Source organism: Anomaloglossus baeobatrachus, chromosome 7, assembly GCF_048569485.1.
Source record: "Anomaloglossus baeobatrachus isolate aAnoBae1 chromosome 7, aAnoBae1.hap1, whole genome shotgun sequence".
NCBI classification, from domain to species: Eukaryota; Metazoa; Chordata; class Amphibia; order Anura; family Aromobatidae; genus Anomaloglossus; species Anomaloglossus baeobatrachus.
In genome coordinates, this window is record NC_134359.1 from 244,535,409 (window position 1) to 244,554,219 (window position 18,811).

Consider the following 18,811-nt stretch of genomic DNA (forward strand, 5'->3'; position numbering starts at 1 on the left):
TCATAACAGAGACGGGGGCTGGCTTAGCTTATTGAAATGTCAGCCAGCCCCATTCACAAACAGCCCTGATCATGTAGCAACACTGCAAGAGCTTTCCTGTATCAGTCAAAAGCCAGAGATGGAGCTGTTGGGACTTAGGTCACAAAGCTTCATCTCCACATCCAAATATCTCTTACCTTCACATTTACAGTAAAGCTGGGTTCACACATAGCGACAGCGACATCGCTGTTACGTCATCATTTTCTGTGACGTAACAGCGACCTTGTAAGTCGCTGTTATGATCGCTGCTTAGCTGTCAAACACAGCGACGCAGCTGCGATCATAACGTCACTACATGTGCAGAGAGCAGGGAGCCGCGCACACTGCTTAGCGCTGGCTCCTTGCTCTCCTAGCTACAGTACACATCGGGTTAATTAACCCGATGTGTACTGCAGCTACATGTCACAGTGCAGAGAGCAGGGAGCCGCGCACACTGCTTAGCGCTGGCTCCTTGCTCTCCTAGCTACAGTACACATAGGGTTAATTACCCGATGCGTACTGCAGCTACATGTGCAGAGAGCAGGAGCCGGCACTAGCAGCAAGAGCGGCGGAGGCTGGTAACGAAGGTAAATATCGGGTAACCAGGGAAAGGTCTTCCCTTGGTTACCCGATGTTTACCCTGGTTACAGCTTACCGCAGCTGCCAGACGCCGGCTCCTGCTCCCTGCTCGCTTTATTTCGTCGCTCTCTCGCTGTCACACACAGCGATGTGTGCTTCACAGCGGGAGAGCGACGACCAAAAAAATGAAGCAGGACATTCAGCAACGACCGGCGACCTCACAGCAGGGGCCAGCTCGTTGCTGGATGTCACACACAGCGACAGCGACGGGACGTCGCTGCAACGTCACAGAAAATGGTGACGTAGCAGCGACGTCGTTGTCGTCGTCGTCGCTGTGTGTGACACCACCTTAACTGTTCTTATCAGCGATAAGGAATCTTCATATAGAGAGACAATGTTCTCACCTAATGTGCTATTCAGTAACATCTCGCTCTTTGGAGCATTGAGGGACCAGCTGCGACCTCTTCTCTCATGGAGCCACCTCTTCTCTTCCTCACTTGGCACTGGTGAGTGTTCGCTCTGCGTACTTTCTAAGTCCAGATCAAGTCTGCGCTTCACCTGAAAGTCGAGGTTGTTTTCGATGAGCTGTGCCCTCGCGGAGGACACATTAGGAGTGTCTGATGCTTGATCTGTACTGTGGCTTTGCATTAATATAGGAGATGGGGTCTCTACATCATAAGACTTATTAAGTTCTGCGGGTGAATTGCGCTTTACCACCTCTGAAGCACCATATGGCTTGAGTCCATTGTCTGATGTTCTGGTTGGAAGGTCGGCCGGTAGGATTACGGCATTGCCTTCCAGGGGGTTTGTAGAGCCGGGACTTGTGCACTGGGAGTCTTTGCGTGTTGGACTGTATGGGGCATCGGTGACGGCTCGTAACTTATTAACCCTATTGTCAGGGTCCACCTTTGAGCTGATAAGATTGGTTTTTGAGTGTCTGCTCAAATTGGGGACAAAGTCAATATTTTCACTGAAGGAATGTCTTTTCATGGAAGAAACCACTACTTTATTCACGTCTTTTGGCACAATATCAGAAAGTAAAGTTTTCTCATTTGTTTCCAGATCTATCAACGCCACCATTTTCCCTTTGTCTTTGGGGCTTAGATCGTAGGCATTAACTGGATGGTTTATTACAATGTTTCCTGCCGATAAGGGCCTGGGCCTCCGTCTGTGCATTTTGGGGCTTAAACTTGGCTCAGGACTTGGAAGTTTGGCATAAGAACCAGTGAGGCTTCTGATCATGTTACTTTCATACTCAAGCAGATATCCATCTCGAAGTTCTTCATCTGACTCATTGTCGGCACCAGAAGAAGTCTCTGATCTGGACGGGATGTCCACTTTAGAGAAAGTTGGCAGAGCACCTGAGTTTGGACTTTGGGATGAAGCCGCTTGTAACAAGGTATTGGACTTATTAAGTGTTGGCTTGTCAACCAGTAACGGGCTGCAACTTCTGCTTCTTTGTGCAAGTCTGGTCTTTTCTTTCACGGAGTCACTAATTTTAATAGTATCGTTTTCTTTGTCAGAGTGACTTTCAGTAGAACTTCCCTTCGAGGCGCTTTTCATGCTTCTTCTACTTTGCTCAATATACTCACGAGACTTCTTCAAGAGGTTTTGTAGGCTCATTACATATGGATCCGGAGCATCCTTGGTAGCAGGTGGTAAGTCGCACGGTGAGGTTTCTGGAGCGGAGCCGTCAGCGCTCTCCGTGGATACAACCTTTGCGTTGATCTGTGTTACACAGTCTTTACATTCTTTGCTGGGAATTTTCTCTGTGGGTTTTAGCTCTTTTTTGGAAATCAGGTCCTTCGTCGATTTCTCAAACTTCGTTGGCCCATTTTGCGAAGAGAACACTGGAAAGTTAAGTGTATTAGGAAGAATTGCAAAGCCATTCATGTTTTTCAGGTGGGAGCTTTGATCTAAGGTTTCATTCTCCGCATTGGTTGCAAAACTTGAAACGGTCTTTACCTGTATTTAACAAGAAGTATTAAAAAAAATAAATAAATAAATAAACCAATCACCAGAATAATACTGACCTAGAAAATAAAAGGTAACATTTACATCGCATGGTTAAAAATTAAAAAAAAAAACAAAAGTGGAACTGATGGGGTTTTATTCCATCCCCTCTACCCAAGAAAAATTCATAAAAGTATAAAAAATATCAATAGGTTATCGGGTTCCCAAAATTACAGTATTGAAAATCACAACATATCAAAAAAGACAAAACAAACCCTGAAAGTTATTTAAAAAAAAAAAAAAACCAAGAAATCCCCCTCCTTTCCCCCATCAATTAATAGAATGGAAGTCTCAGACTCCCGTGGGTGATAAGAGCAGTACTGAAGATATTTAACAACAGTCCCGTTTATGGGTCCCCTGTGCACCATGAGAGTTGCCAGAGGTCAGACCCCCAGCGATCAAACACAGATCAGCTCTCCACTAAAGGCCCCGTCACACACAACGAGATCGCTAACGAGATTGTTGCCGAGTCACAGTTTCTGTGACTTAGCAACGATCTCGCCAGCGATCTCGTTATGTGTGACACCTACCAGCGATCAGGCCCCTACTGTGAGATCGCTAGTCGCTGCTGAATGGTTGGGACCATTTTCTTCAAAGGCGATGTCCTGCTGGGCAGGAAGCATCGCTGTGTTTGACGCCTACCAATGACCTCCTAACAGGGTCCCAACACCCGCCGAGATCGTTATACAGGTCGCTCATCGTTACTGCGTCGTTGGTAAGTTCTGACTGTGTGACATCTCACCAGCGAGCTCCCAGCGACTTACCAGTGATCCTTATCAGGTCGTTTCGTTGTCGGGATCGCTGGTAAGTCGTTGTGTGTGACTGGGCCTTAAGGCACTGACTGAGATAGTTAGATGAGGTGAGGTGGGATCCAAGGAGGTGAGGTGGGATCCGATTAGATAGGGGGCATCAGATCAGATGAGAGGGAGGGGATCAGATCAGATGAGGGGTGGGGGGAGGATCAGATGAGATGAGGGGGGAATCGATGAGATTAGGGGGGGGGAATCCGATGAGATGGGGGGGGGATCCGATGAGATGAGGGGGGGGATCCGATGAGATGAAGAGGGATGAGGTGGGATCAGATGAGGTGGGATCAGATGAAATGAGGTGGGATCAGATGAAATGAGGTGGGATCAGATGAAATGAGGTGGGATCAGATGAAATGAGGTGGGATCAGATGAAATGAGGTGGGATCAGATAAAATGAGGTAGGATCAGATAAAATGAGGTAGGATCAGATAAAATGAGGTAGGATCAGATAAAATGAGGTGGGATCAGATAAAATGAGGTAGGAGCAGATAAAATGAGGTAGGATCAGATAAAATGAGGTGGGATCAGATGAAATGATTTAGGATGAGAGAAGATGAGGTGGGATAAGATCAGTTGAGGTGGGATCAGATCAGATGAGGTGGGATCAGATCAGATGAGGTGGGATCAGATCAGATGAGGTGGGATCAGATCAGTTGAGGTGGGAGCAGATCTTTAGTCACCATTTTTTCTAAGCATTACATTACAGCATTATATTAAAACACACAATACATTTATAAAGTTTAGTTCAGCAAACACTATCAGTTACAGTAAAGAAAAAACTACAACAGTAAAGTAATACGTACAGACACCCGGGCCATGCAGATCCCTGGCTGTTGTTATCCTCAGGTCTGAGGCAGACAAGGCCGGTTATTAAGCACAGTATGAATAGTAACTTGGCTGCAGGGGGCACACAAAGAGATGAGTGTTTGTTTCTTTATGCCCTGTGTATTCCCAAGCCATGTGATGGTATCCAGGTGACACGTAGTAAACAGGAGGCGAGCGCTGGAGTCCTCAATGTGATTATAAGGTCAATCAATGGCTAGGTATACGGTGGAGAGATCACATCGTATAAGCTGCTCAATCAGCGGGTGCGCAGCAGAGCTTGTGGTCACTGCAGCCGTGCCAGTAAATGCAGACTAGATGTCAATCAATCGATCTAGGGTTTTTATTAGCTCTTCCTTGGTCATTAGTAATGTTTTCCAGCAGGTTTCCCTGCTGCAGTCTTGCCTCTCTAGGGATGGACTCATTTCGGTCTCATCAGCTGCGCTATTTTATTTTTCCTTTCTACCAATATTTTTTTCTTGAAGTTTTCTAATATATTAGATACAATGCATTAGGTACATTAACGTTAAAGGGGTTTTTCCAGCCTTTGGGTACAAGTCTACAGTTGTGCAGTCTTGTGAATGCTCACAGTGCACGCTGTCAGGATTCTCCGGTGCAGGATTTCAGGTGAAGTATATAAAAGTCTTGTAAGCAAGGTCGTGCACGTCTAGTTGGCATGTAACCACATGTATGTAAATCGCTTACTTGCAATCAAATACCCAACAGCTCCCAGCGTCAGCACCTCGGAGAATCCTGACAGCATGCACACTGCGAGCCGGGAGGATTCACAAGGCTGCTGTCACGTGTGGCACAGAGTCATGTGGTTTCTGGCCATAGAAGGTCACAGCATCTGGTTGTGTAAAATGCTCCCTGACTTTCCATTGTTGCTGCTGTCAGCATTCATTGGTATAGGTAGCTTTCCTGTTCCTTTTGGACCTAGCATGAGCTCACCTTCCACCCAGCTGTTGATTATCAGTATTTCCTTAGTGTTTAAATACTCCTTCCTTCTTTTGGACTGGTGCTGGTGATATTTTCAGTTCCTTCAAGCAGAGGATGCAAGCAGGTGGCTTGTAGTCCTCTGCAGTATCATTGCTGAAAGCCTTGCTGTACTCCTGCCTGAGTCTTCTAATGGTAAGTGGTTTATGCTTTTCCCCCTGTATGTCCTCGTGTCTTCTATAGTTGTTTAGTGGGGTTGACGAAGAGCTCACGCCATCCGTTCAATATTTAGGGCCCAGCACTAGGGATACCTAGGGTCAGGTGTCCGGCTCGGTGCATAGATGCAGAACCTATCTAGGGTGGCGAGGGACCCCAGGGACCAGCAGTAGGTTCGGTCAGGGGTCCTCCTCTTCCCTCTCCCTAGACACAGGGTTTCCCTTCCTTTTCTCCGTGCAGTTGGTACCTAGCGTGACATCTGCAGTCGAATTGATGGACTACAGACTTGTACCCCAAGGCTGGACAACCACTTTAAATGGTGCAAAAACAAGTTTATAAAGCTGTTGGATGGAGTGGATGAAAAGAACTAAAAAGCTGATGCCAACAATGACCATCATGAGAAGGGGTTAAAGTAAAAACGTAATTAGGGGTTCCCCATGATAAAGTATAAGTAAATCTACTGCCATTGAATACGTATATGTCTGGCCCGTCAGGGGTCTTGATCTTATGGTCAAATGCAGTTAGTGATTTCCATCTGGGAAAATTCAGGCTGTAACCCCAAGCCAGATAGAGGTCAAAAGAGCGTTATTCTGACCTCCAATCTGTGAAATAGGTCAAATGGATCCATTTATCTTGTGCGCCGGGAATTCTCCTGGCAAATAAAAAAAAAAGAATACCCTGTGAACGTAGCGTAGAAAGAGCCGTATTTCCGAGTGGGCCTCTTTGGGCACAAAGTAAAAACAGAGTGTGCCACTAGGCTGCAATGGTGGGTACTAGCCACAGGCCAAGCCGGAAAGATCGGTGGGCAAACAACTCTGAAAGCAGAGCTATTGGCATTAATGAATAACGCTCTGCCCTGCAATATGAAGCCGTCTCTGTGCTTTACATTTACTGGTAAATCATAGTCATCGTTACCTCTTTGTGATTTGTCATAGGTAAAAAAAACACAAAAACAACAACACTCATTGCCCGAGGGATCCGCAGGCGAATGACGTATATTTATATCTATACACCAGGCAGCACGATGCAAAAGAAAAGCACAAAAAAGAAATGGGTAAAGGGCCAGAAATACTGACCCAAGACGAAAGCACAGAAGGCTCTGACTCTATAGAGCTTTTCTAAGTCTATGTGACAGCTCGGATATCAGAATCGTAAATTTTCTATACACAAGTATAGAACTGTTGTCGGAGGGCTGAAAATAATTGATCAAAATTAAATAAAAGGCTTAAAATAACAATAAAAAAAAAAAAAACAACAAATCTGCTGCGACTCTGGTGCTCCCCAATGATATTTGTTTACCTTGCTGCAGTCATGACGTCCACATATACCCATGTGACCACTGCAGGCAGTCAATCACTGGCCTCAGCAGTCCTGTGGGACGGGATATCATTCACTACAGTGAGGTAAACAAACACAGGTCGGGGAGCACCAAAGAGATGGTAGATTTATCAGCCAGATTTGTTTGCATCATTCTTGTAATGTATCTTCAGGAGCGCAGCGTTCTACTGCCTCTCGATTTCCGGCTTGCCGGGGAAAGGTGCACTCCTGATGACGGACAGTTTGGAAAAGTAGCATAATTTAGCAGCTGGGCCAAACTGTGCACTCTCCAATGGTGCAAAAAGTGTCATTTCAGCCTCAGAGGAGGGCTGAGACCATTGCTGGCTGGATCCAGCGATCTGGACACTTCAGACCAGCATGTGCAAGCTATAAAGCAAAGAGCTTGTAAGCGCTGCACTCATTACAAAGGAGACCAGCAGTAAACAATAGAATTAGAAATCACTCTGTCCTCAAGGATTGAAATGATTTTTTTTTAAGAAGTTTAACCGAAATCTGATCCATCTATAAAGCTTACGTGATTTTGACAGTATCACCATCTTAAAAGCATTGTAGCACCCTGTCCCGGTTCCAGCTTGGCGTCCATGCGTACCCCCGCTCCCAGACTTTGGTGGGGGCACGTGCTTGTCCAGCAGCTCTGCAGCTTCTGGTCCTAGAGTGATATCTCCCCAAGTCCCCGCTCCCAGACCACGGAAGGGTCGACCTCCCTCTTACCCGTCCGGCGGCTCTATTCAATCCTTTCCTGTCCCAGAGTTTGCTGCAACCTCTTCCTGCTTCCAGGCCATGCGCAGGACTTCGGTAAGTGCCCGAAGGGTGCGCGCGCAGCCACGCCCCCTTTCTTAAAGGGTTGGCGTCCCATTACCCGGAAGCAATACCTGAGGTCATCGATTACCCTGAAGGTATTTAAGACCGCGCCTGAGCAATGTTGCCTAAAGTGTGTTGCTAGTTCTCAGGTCCCCGTATGTTACTGTGTCTAGTCCCAGTACCAGTCTCCTGTTGCTAACCTGTCTTGTCCTAGAGTCTGCACTCCACCATTGCCAGTGCGCCGTCACGTCTGAACCTTCATCAGAGTGCCGCTACTTCTGAACCTATACCGCAGTGCCGTAACGTCTGAACCATCACCAGAGTGCTGCCTCATCTCAGCCTCCACCTGTGTGCCGCCACATCTGTGGACTCCTGCACTGGACATTGAGACTTAAACCGTTTGTAGAGACTCTCACCTCCGGTCCCTAGCCCCCGTGCATTTAGGCCTTCTGTTGGGACCACCACAGAATCCCTGTATAGGGTTCGCTGCTGGTTGCTCCTTCGGTGGAATCCGGTACATGGTCCAGTGGGTCCACCCCCGAACCGTCGCCATCCTTCGGTGACCGTAACAGGCATATAGGCATATCCCTACACAAGAATCTATTGTGTCTGATGAAGACCCAAATACAGGGGTCGAAACGTTAAATTTTTTCGATTGCCTGTATAATAAAGTCCTTATACTCAATTTTGGTGTGCCATATTCTGTTGTATCTAATGCTAGGTTTGAACCTTTCTTGAGATCCCAAATTTCAAAGTGTGCCATAAACCTTATTCTAAATTGACAACTGGGTGTTATCATTCTTCTTGTCAAAGGGTTGTTTGTACACAGTCTGCTGCAGTCTAATCAGACCCGCGAGCACATGGCACCCTCTCACTTCCAGGGGGCGCCTTATGAAGCCCTGATCTGGAGGTAGATGAAGGTCCCAGAGATAGAACATGCACATATCAGACATTTTCTGACCTATCTACAGGATGGGAATTACCTCTTAAGGCTCTGTGCGCACTGGGAAGTGGAATTTTCTTGAGAAAATTCCGCATGCCCTCAAAGATTACCGCACCCGCGGTAAAAAACCGCGGGAAACCGCACCCGAAAACCGCATGCGGTTTGCCGCGGTTTGCTGCGGTTTTACCGCGGTATTGTTCGCGGTATTGCCGCGGTTTTGCCGCGTGCGGGTTGGGATGTGCTTTATTGCATTCAATGCAATAAAGCACATTGAAGAAAAAAAAAAAAAAAAAAGTCATTTAATTCTGAGAGTAGATAGACAGAAGAATAGATAGAGGGATAGATAGATAGACAGAGGGATAGATAGATAGAGAGATAGATGACAGATCGCTGCATTTCCCACGGTCGGCAGTGAGTTCACATTACCGGCCGTGGGAAATGACCGGTAATTACCTCTGCTGCTTTCATTCAGCCTGTGTCTGACAGTCGCGGCTGGATGGAAGCAGTGCAGGACGCAGGAGCCGGAGCGGTGGATTACGCCGGAGCTTTGGTGCGGGAGGGGTTAATAAAATGGTGAACGAGGCTTGTTTGTTTTATTTAAAATAAAGGATTTTTCGGTGTCTGTTTTTTTTCACTTTACTTACGGGTTGATCATGTCAGCTGTCACATAGACTCTGCCATGATCAAGCCTGGAGTTAATGGCGGTGGTCCCCCATCACCATTAACCCCTTGTATTACCTTGTCACCACTGCTACACGGTGGCAAGAAGAGCCGAGGACACGCCGGTATTGTCGCATATTGCATGCGACAGTGCCGGGGCAGCTGCGGCTGATATTCTCGGCTGCGGGAGGGGGAGTGAGGCGGGGGACATTAACCCTGCCCCTCTCCCTCCCCAGCCTGAGAATACCGGGCCGCCGCTGTGTGCTTACCTCGGCTGGAAGGTAAATATGCAGCGGAGCCCACGTTCTTTTTTTCCTATATTTCCGTTTTCTTTCTATGTGTGTTCTATGTGTCTGTGTCTATGTGTTCTATGTGTCTGTGATGTCTGTGTCTGTGATCTGTGTGTGTGTTTACTCTGCACGGCTTCCTCTTCCTGTAATGACATCACTTCCCTGCAAAACCGCAAGCAAGTGATGCACATTACCGGAGGTAAACCGCGAAATACTGCAGGGAATAACGCAGGAAAACGCAGTGAACCGCACAGAATTTGCTGCCTGCGTTATTCCCTGCGGGATTTCTTGATTAACATTGAGTCAATGGAGTAAAATCCCGCAGCGCTGTGCGGAAAAGAAGTGACATGCACTTGTTTTTGCTGCGGGATTCCCGCAGCAAAACATGCAGCTGTCAAATTCCGCCCAGTGCGCACAGGATTTTTTTTCTCCATAGGATTTGCTGGTGATTCACTGCAGAGATGTTATGAACATTTTCTGCAGCGAAACATGCAGCAAATCCGCGGCAAAATCCGCGAAAAATCCGGTAAGTGCGCACATAGCCTTAAACTAGAAAAACAGAGATGATTTCTCCAATCATTGCTATTTGGATTTGTGCCGTAAACTTCCTAAGAAACATCTCTATCTCTGGAGATGAGCGGAGCGTAAGAGTCATACTGGGAAATATCAGATCCCCAAGGTTAAATCACACCAATTAAAGTAGCCAAAATAGTCTGCTTTATGTAAGGCTATGTGCGCACTTACCGGATTTTTCGCGGATTTTGCCGCGGATTTGCTGCATGTTTCGCTGCAGAAAATGTTCATAACATCTCTGCAGTGAATCACCAGCAAATCCTATGGAGAAAAAAAATCCTGTGCGCACTGGGCGGAATTTGACAGCTGCATGTTTTTCTGCAGGAATCCCGCAGCAAAAACAAGTGCATGTCACTTCTTTTCCGCACATCGCTGCGGGATTTCACTCCATTGACTCAATGTTAATCATGAAATCCCGCAGGGAATAACGCAGGCAGCAAATTCTGTGCGGTTCACTGCGTTTTCCTGCGTTATTCCCTGCGGTATTTTGCGGTTTACCTCCGGTAATGTACATCACTTGCTTGCGGTTTTGCAGGGAAGTGATGTCATTACAGGAAGAGGAAGCCGTGCAGAGAGTAAACAAACACACATCACAGACACAGACATCACAGACACATAGATCACATAGACACAGACACATAGAACACACATAGAAAGAAAACGGAAATATAGAAAAAAAAGAACGTGGGCTCCGCTGCATATTTACCTTCCAGCCGAGGTAAGCACACAGCGGCGGCCCGGTATTCTCAGGCTGGGGAGGGAGAGGGGCAGGGGTAATGTCCCCCGCCTCACTCCCCCTCCGGCAGCCGAGAATATCAGCCGCAGCTGCCCCGGCACTGTCGCATGCAATATGCGGCAATACCGGAGTGTCCTCGGCTCTTCTTGCCACCGTGTAGCAGTGGTGACAAGGTAATACAAGGGGTTAATGGTGATGGGGGATCACCGCCATTAACCCCAGGCTTGATCATGGCAGCGTCTATGTGACAGCTGACATGATCAACCCGTAAGTAAAGTGAAAAAAACACAGACACCGAAAAATCCTTTATTTTAAATAAAACCAACAAGCCTCGTTCACCATTTTATTAACCCCCCCAAACAAAGCTCCGGCGTAATCCACACAGCTCCGGCTCCTGCGTCCTGCACTGCTTCCATCCAGCCGCGACTGTCACAGACACAGGCTGAATGCAGCAGACAGCAGAGGTAATTACCGGTCATTTCCCACGGCCGGTAATGTGAACTCACTGCCGACCGTGGGAAATGCAGCGATCTGTCTATCCCTCTATCTATCTATCCCTCTGTCTGTCTATCTATCTATCTATCCCTCTATCTATTCTTCTGTCTATCTACTATCAGAATTAAATGTATTTTTTTTTTTTTTTTCTTCAATGTGCTTTATTGCATTGAATGCAATAAAGCACATCCCAACCCGCACGCGGCAAAACCGCGGCAATACCGCGAACAATACCGCGGTAAAGCCGCGGCAAACCGCATGCGGTTTTCGGGTGCGGTTTCCCGCGGTTTTTTACCGCGGGTGCGGTAATCTTTGAGAGGATGCGGAATTTTCTCAAGAAAATTCCATTTCCCAGTGCGCACAGAGCCTAAGACAGGAACAGTACTGCTTCTATTCAATGAATATATATAAGAAATGTCTGTCTTTCTATATTACAAGTAATGACATCAGCTGAACAAAAGCCATGAAAGCTCGTTATGTCATATTTCTTAAAAGGATCCTGTTGGTATGGGACCTCCACTAGTCTAAAGAAGATCTGTCAGTAGATCAAAACTGACCAGTTTTTGGTTTTTTTATTGCCACTGTTTCCCCATGCACCCGGCAAGTAACGCCGCATGCCCCGTGAACCATCCGGAATCCCTGCCGCCTCTCTCGCACCGCACCGCAAGTTTTGATCCCAGAAAACCCGGCGGGAGCCCCAGGGAGAGTTCTCTTTTCTTGGTGAAAGGCAGGGTGTCCTGGAATGCATTCGCCCCAAGAGAAGGGTTTGAGCCTTGGAAACCATTTTGGTTTCCGGCGGCGTCTGGTGAGCTCTCGTTGACCCTTGATAATCTGGGAGAGTTGGTGTACCCATATCCGCAGCAGGTATCCAAGGTGAACAGCCTCTGGCATATTGGAACAATGTAGGTAAGGGAAGTCAAAAAGTCAGATCCATCATTTTGGGCTAAGGATTGACTATAAGGGCTGGACCAGTTGGGCCAGGGCACGGAGAGGAGCTGAGCACGTGCTGCGGCTGGATGAGGCGCCGCCGTCTACTCCCTCCAGCCTGCCCGCAAGGATTGCCCCGGCTGTGGTGGGTGCCTCTCCACTGCCCCTTCCCTCCTGCCGGGTTCGCCAACGATGGGCTCGGCGGGGGAACCGGGCTTGCCACCGCCTCGCCTAATGCCTAGCACCTTACTTAGAACTGGTGCGGACCAGGGGAATCCAACTGTTTAACCATAGTCATTAATGCAAAGTTGCGTGATCTGCTTATTTTGGTGGGACAGGCAGACATCATTCCCCTTGCTCCACGGAGGACAAGTACATTCTGCGCTCAATTACCCCAAGGGTGAGAGGTTAACAGGTGGTCATTATGTCCTCTGTCCACACACAAAGCTAAATTCACTCCTAGCACACAAGCAGCAATTACCATCAGTTCATACAGTCTATGCGGGTCACTTACAGGCCACAATTATCACTGCAGCCGGAAAGCACATTAATCCTGCGCAGCGGATGGATGGTGTAAATGAGATATTACATGATTTATGGCAGATTGGACAGAACAGAATTCATAGAGGTCTCACGCGTTACCTGGACGGTGTCCAGAATCTCCTGCACTCGGTTCAGTAAGGACTTCTTCTTGTTCAGCTTCTTCTCATTCAGCTCTATGGCCTTCTGGCGAAATTGCTGCATTTCTTGCCTTTTCTCCACTGTGAGCTGCAAAGCAAAAGTGTTTGAGTAATTTGGGAAGTTATAACTCAAGGTCACACATCTCAGTTATTCTACCTTCAGGCAAGGTTCCCAACCAATGCCTGGGACCACTGCATGTGTCCCCTTCTACAGGTACCATTATACACTGGTGGCACCAGGGATGTACAATAGTGATACATTGCTCCAATGTCATGGACATTAGATAAAAGGAGATTAAGCCTCATGCAGGCATCTTGTCTACCAATTTCCATCTCTGCTTTATCAGAGTTGTATTGGTGTGCCTGTTTTGACCATTTTTTCATAAACAAGTAAAAAGTTGCAAAGCTTCTCCTGTCCATTACGAGGTTAATCCAGGATAGTATGGTGCCATTTGTGTGCTGTCCTTCACTCTCACAGGCCCACACACATGTATGGGCAGTGTTGACCCACAACTTGGATGTAAAAAAAAAAAAGCAAAATATGCTTTTAAACTCTGCAGCCCGCTTAATCCACCTCTCCCCTCGCTACTCCCCAGCCTCGCCACTCTGCCAACCCCTTCACTGGCTTCCCATCACAAAACGAAACCAAGTTCAAAACATTAACCATGACATACAAAGCCATCCACAACCTGTCTCCTCCTTACATCTGTGACCTAGGCTCCCGGTACCTACCTGCACGTAACTTCAGATCCTCACAAGATCTCCTTCTCTACTCCTCTCTTATCACTTCTTCCCACAATCGCGTACAAGATTTCTCCCGTGCATCCCCCATACTCTGGAACGCTCTACCTCAGCACATCAGACTCTCCCCTACCGTGGAAAGCTTCAAGAGGAACCTCAAGACCCACCTCTTCCAACAAGCCTACAACCTACAATAGCCCTCAGTCCAGTACACCACTGCACAACCAGCTCTGTCCTCACCTATCGTACCATCACCCATCCCCTGTAGACTGTGAGCCCTCGTGGGCAGGGTCCTCTCTCCTCCTATACCAGTCTGTTTTGTACTGTTAATGATTGCTGTACGTATACCCTCTTTCACTTGTAAAGCGCCATGGAATATATTAGATTATATATATATATATATATATATATATATATATATATATATATATATATATACATACATATATACATACATATACACACACACACACACACACACACACACACACATATATACACACACATTTATTATATAGATTTTTTTTAAGCTAAGCAGGCTACAAATAAAAAAAAAATAAGAAAAAATAAGAAAAAAATGTTAAAACATAAGGACATGTGCGCAGCACGATAGACTATAATGGGCATGTGCTCTATCCATGGGAAGCATCGACTGAATATGTACAGGGAAACAAATCTAAATGAGGCCTTAATTTCACAGTCAATTGATCAAATGCCATCAGTGGTGTCTGATTGTGAATGGTTCAGTGACCTTAATAATAGTGTATATAAAATAGTAGAGGGTCTGAAACAAGGTTTTATGGGTTTTTTTGTTTTATATCCTAATGAGGTGTCTTTTTAATTACACCCACACTTGTTCTGCCATATTTGTTTCTGGTCACATGAAGCTTGGTCCCCTTTTTGTTGACTTTGCCAATCATGAGCCATACAGCAGCCACCTGATTATCTCCTGCTCAGGCTTCACCGGGAAGAGGTGACCAAGGGTCATGTGACTCATACCAAATAATGGGAGGACAGACAGACAGACAGCTAAATCTATCTAATACAACAATAACTACATCTTTTGGATACAGTAATTTTACATAAGAATACCGAGACTTGGACATCTCCATTAAAACGAGAAAGAGGAAACATAGCAAAAAAGAAAGAAAGAAACAGAGAGAAGAGAAGAAGGAAAGAGATCGAGAAGAAAGTAAAAGAGAGAAAAAAGAAAAAGACACATGAGAGAGAGAACTAAAAGACATACGAAAGTGAGGGAGAAGTAAAAGACATAAGAAAGTAAGAGACAGAAGTAAAAAGACAGAGAATAAAGTAAAAGACACATAAGAAAGACAGAAGTAAAAAGGCATAAGAAAGTAAGACAGAAGTAAAAAGGCATAAGAAAGTAAGACAGAAGTAAAAGGCATTAGAAAGTAAGACACAGACGTAAAAGGCATTAGAAAGTAAGACACAGACGTAAAAGGCATTAGAAAGTAAGACACAGAAGTAAAAGGCATAAGAAAGTAAGACACAGAAGTAAAAGGCATTAGAAAGTAAGACACAGAAGTAAAAGGCATTAGAAAGTAAGACACAGACGTAAAAGGCATTAGAAAGTAAGACACAGACGTAAAAGGCATTAGAAAGTAAGACACAGAAGTAAAAGACATAAGAAAGTAAGACACAGAAGTAAAAGGCATTAGAAAGTAAGACACAGAAGTAAAAGGCATTAGAAAGTAAGACACAGAAGTAAAAGGCATTAGAAAGTAAGACACAGAAGTAAAAGGCATAAGAAAGTAAGACACAGAAGTAAAAGGCATTAGAAAGTAAGACACAGAAGTAAAAGGCATTAGAAAGTAAGACACAGAAGTAAAAGGCATTAGAAAGTAAGACACAGAAGTAAAAGGCATTAGAAAGTAAGACACAGACGTAAAAGGCATTAGAAAGTAAGACACAGAAGTAAAAGACATAAGAAAGTAAGACACAGAAGTAAAAGGCATTAGAAAGTAAGACACAGAAGTAAAAGGCATTAGAAAGTAAGACACAGAAGTAAAAGGCATTAGAAAGTAAGACACAGAAGTAAAAGGCATAAGAAAGTAAGAGAGAAGTAAAAGGCATAAGAAAGTAAGACACAGAAGTAAAAGGCACAAGAAAGTAAGACACAGAAGTAAAAGGCACAAGAAAGTAAGACACAGAAGTAAAAGGCATAAGAAAGTAAGACACAGAAGTAAAAAGACAGATAAAAAAAGACATATAAGAGAAGTAAAAGGCATAAGAAAAAAAGACAGAAAAAAGTAAAAGACACATAAGAAAAAGACAGAAGTAAGGCAGAGAAGAAAGTAAAAAGACACACAAGAGAGAAGTAAAAGACATAAGAAAGAGACAGAAGTAAAAGACACAAAGTAAAAAGACAGAAAAAAGTAAACAGACAGAGAAGTAAAAGAGGAGAAAGTAAAACACACAAAGTAAGAGACAATTAAAATACAGACTAAGGCAGAGGAAAATAAAAAAGACAGATGAAAGACAGAGCAAAGAACAAAGAAAAACAGCAAGAAACAGCAGAGAAAAAAAAGAATGCAGAGAAGAAAGACAACAAAGCAGAGAAGAAAGACAGAAGAAAGAGACAAAATACAGACATAAAAGAAAGACAGAAGAAAAAGACAGTAGAGGGAGAAAAAACAAAAGTCAGAGAGAAGAGAAGAAAAACAAAGTAGCGCAGAGAATAAAGAGAGAGTAGTAATAAAATAAAGTATTATATCCATGACTCCATACATTAGACACTGGCTTGAAATGCGAGATATATTTTGCATACCGATTTAGAGGACAATAACACCCCTCAAAAATAAAATAAAAATAACTGCATAATTTAATAGAAGATAAGACATTAGCGGAGATACAATGTGTACAGCCCGGTGATTAGCGTTAATTAATAAAGGTAACATAATGATTACTTACCTTTCAAACAATGAAATTCTGGATGTGCCGCATCTTATATATCATAGATCAAGTAGATCTCCCAGCAATAAAGGAATATGTGGCAGTAGATTTACTACCAGAGGGGGACGAGGCGAGCAGGGAAAACCAGCAGCCGATACAACAGCACTCAGCAGTTTGTGTACAATTGCCAGGGACGGCCGGGCTAGGAGCTAACTGCCAGTATACGCACGCCGCTCACAAAGGTGTAATTATCCCCTCTCTTCATTGTCACCTGGACAGCATCATATGACCATTATGTAGTAGCCGGAGTATAACGGCACTACTGTGTATACAGGAAGCCGCTATCACCAGCGGAGCCCACACATCCATAAGGTGAGGATCACTATGCACAACCTAATCTATAGCCGGTGAAATGGACACAAGTAATCCTGAAAATCTCATAATTCTGCACTTGTAGAATTTCACTAATGCATTAGAATGAGCAGAAAACAATTTAGGAAATTCGTTAAATAACAAAGGTAAAGGATCTTATTTTGGTTTGTCCCTCTGAAAAAGCGAGAATTAAAAAGAATCTGTCAACAGGTTTTTGCTATATAATTTGACAACAGCATGACAACAGCTGATTTCAGCGATGTGTCACTTATTAGGCTGTGTGCTGATGTGTTAATACAATGAGCAGAAGATTAACATTGCTGGACTAGCTGCGCTCATGCCTCCTGGTCCAACAAGTTTCGCCGCTCATCACAGCCTAGCATCGCTCATGCTTGTGGCGCTCTTCAGCGAAGGAGAGAACGCGTGAGATGCTGGGCTGGGATGAGCGGTAAACTCCGCCCACAGCCAGTCACTCAGGAAGACTGGGGCTGCCTTGGTGATGTCGTATCAACTAAAAGTTGACATGAAATCACCAGATCTCAGAGGTCACAGAGCCCGGGGGAGGGGGTGGGGGTCACTTCACGGGGATGAGTGGACCGCGATCGCACCGCTGAGAGGCAGAATTGGCTGAACAAGGGATTCAGAAAAAGCCTTCCCTATCAGTTTTACAGAGATGTGGCCACTATTGCAGAGCAGTGAACCACCCCTTTAAGGAAAAAACTAATCCTTCCCTACAACAAAGGGCATCTGACCCAAGAAATTGCATAATTGCATTGTACACTAGATGGTAAATCTGTCCGGGGAGGGGGGGGGAGGGGTCATATTAATCCTCGATTACAAGTCAGAGCCTAATTGCAGGTAGGATATATCAAGTGACCATTACATTTACACCACGTAATGTAGGCAAGTTTTTGACAAAAGACCTGTCAAAGTAAAATACAGTAGACACCCACCCCACCACCATTTACTGCCACAATGGAAATAATAATTAGGGCATACAATTCCAGCAATAAATCAGTTGTCATTAAAGGGAATCGGTCAGCAGGTTTTTGCAATGTCATCTGAGTTCAGCATGATGTAGCTGCTGAGATACTGATGTGTCACTTACTGGGTTGTGTGTTGCTGTTTAATAAAATCAGCATTTTATCAGCAGGAGATTATCACTACAAGACTACCGTGTTTCCCCGAAAGCAAGACCCTGTCTTACATTAATTTTACCCCAAAAAGTCCCACCCTGTCTTACTTTCAGGGGAGGTCTTACATTAGCCGAAAAAAAATGACAATTTCTTTTTAACCAATAAATTAACATTTATTAACATGCTGAAGAGTCGGTCATGGAAGCGGAAGCGCTCATGTCTAGGGGTAAAAATATACGGTACCGTATCAGCATTGTTTATCATTCAGTATCTCTTTTACAGTACAGTACTTAACGTTACACCGTTCAACTGGAAAGCAGACAACAAATCAAAGTACTGTAACAGTAACACACTACGGTACGGTACTGTACGGTAATTGCCGTATACCCTCTGCCTGCATACCATAACAGTGCCGTATCCCACTGCACACAGCCCCATACCCCATAACAGTGCCGTATCCCACTGCACACAGCCCCATACCCCATAACAGTGCCGTATCCCACTGCACACAGCCCCATACCCCATAACAGTGCCGTATCCCACTGCACACAGCCCTATACCCCATAACAGTGCCGTATCCCACTGCACACAGCCCCATACCCCATAACAGTGCCGTATCCCACTGCACACAGCCCCATACCCTATACAGTACATGTTTCCCTACTTGGTTTTTAAATGCTGGACGTTTTCCTCTGCAGTGCGGCTGTGGGTGCGGAAGGCCTGTGCTGCAGGGAACGCTGTGCCAATCAGCAGGGAAACAGCGGTGACGTGGGGCTGGGGCGGCCAATTACAGCCCGAGCTGCTGGGCCAATC

General features: G+C 45.3%; 1 protein-coding gene across 1 annotated transcript in view; it reads right to left on the reverse strand.

Annotated features, from left to right (window-relative positions):
- The window catches only part of CCP110 (centriolar coiled-coil protein 110), a 122,841-nt gene that overhangs the window by 61,782 nt on the left and 42,248 nt on the right, over positions 1-18,811 (reverse strand). Inside the window, exons 3-4 of the mRNA XM_075319140.1 lie at positions 12,799-12,924; positions 1,002-2,562 (exon numbers count right to left, since the gene is read on the reverse strand). Coding sequence (XP_075175255.1) covers positions 1,002-2,562; positions 12,799-12,924 — 1,687 coding nt within the window. The remainder of the gene's footprint in view (positions 1-1,001; positions 2,563-12,798; positions 12,925-18,811) is intronic.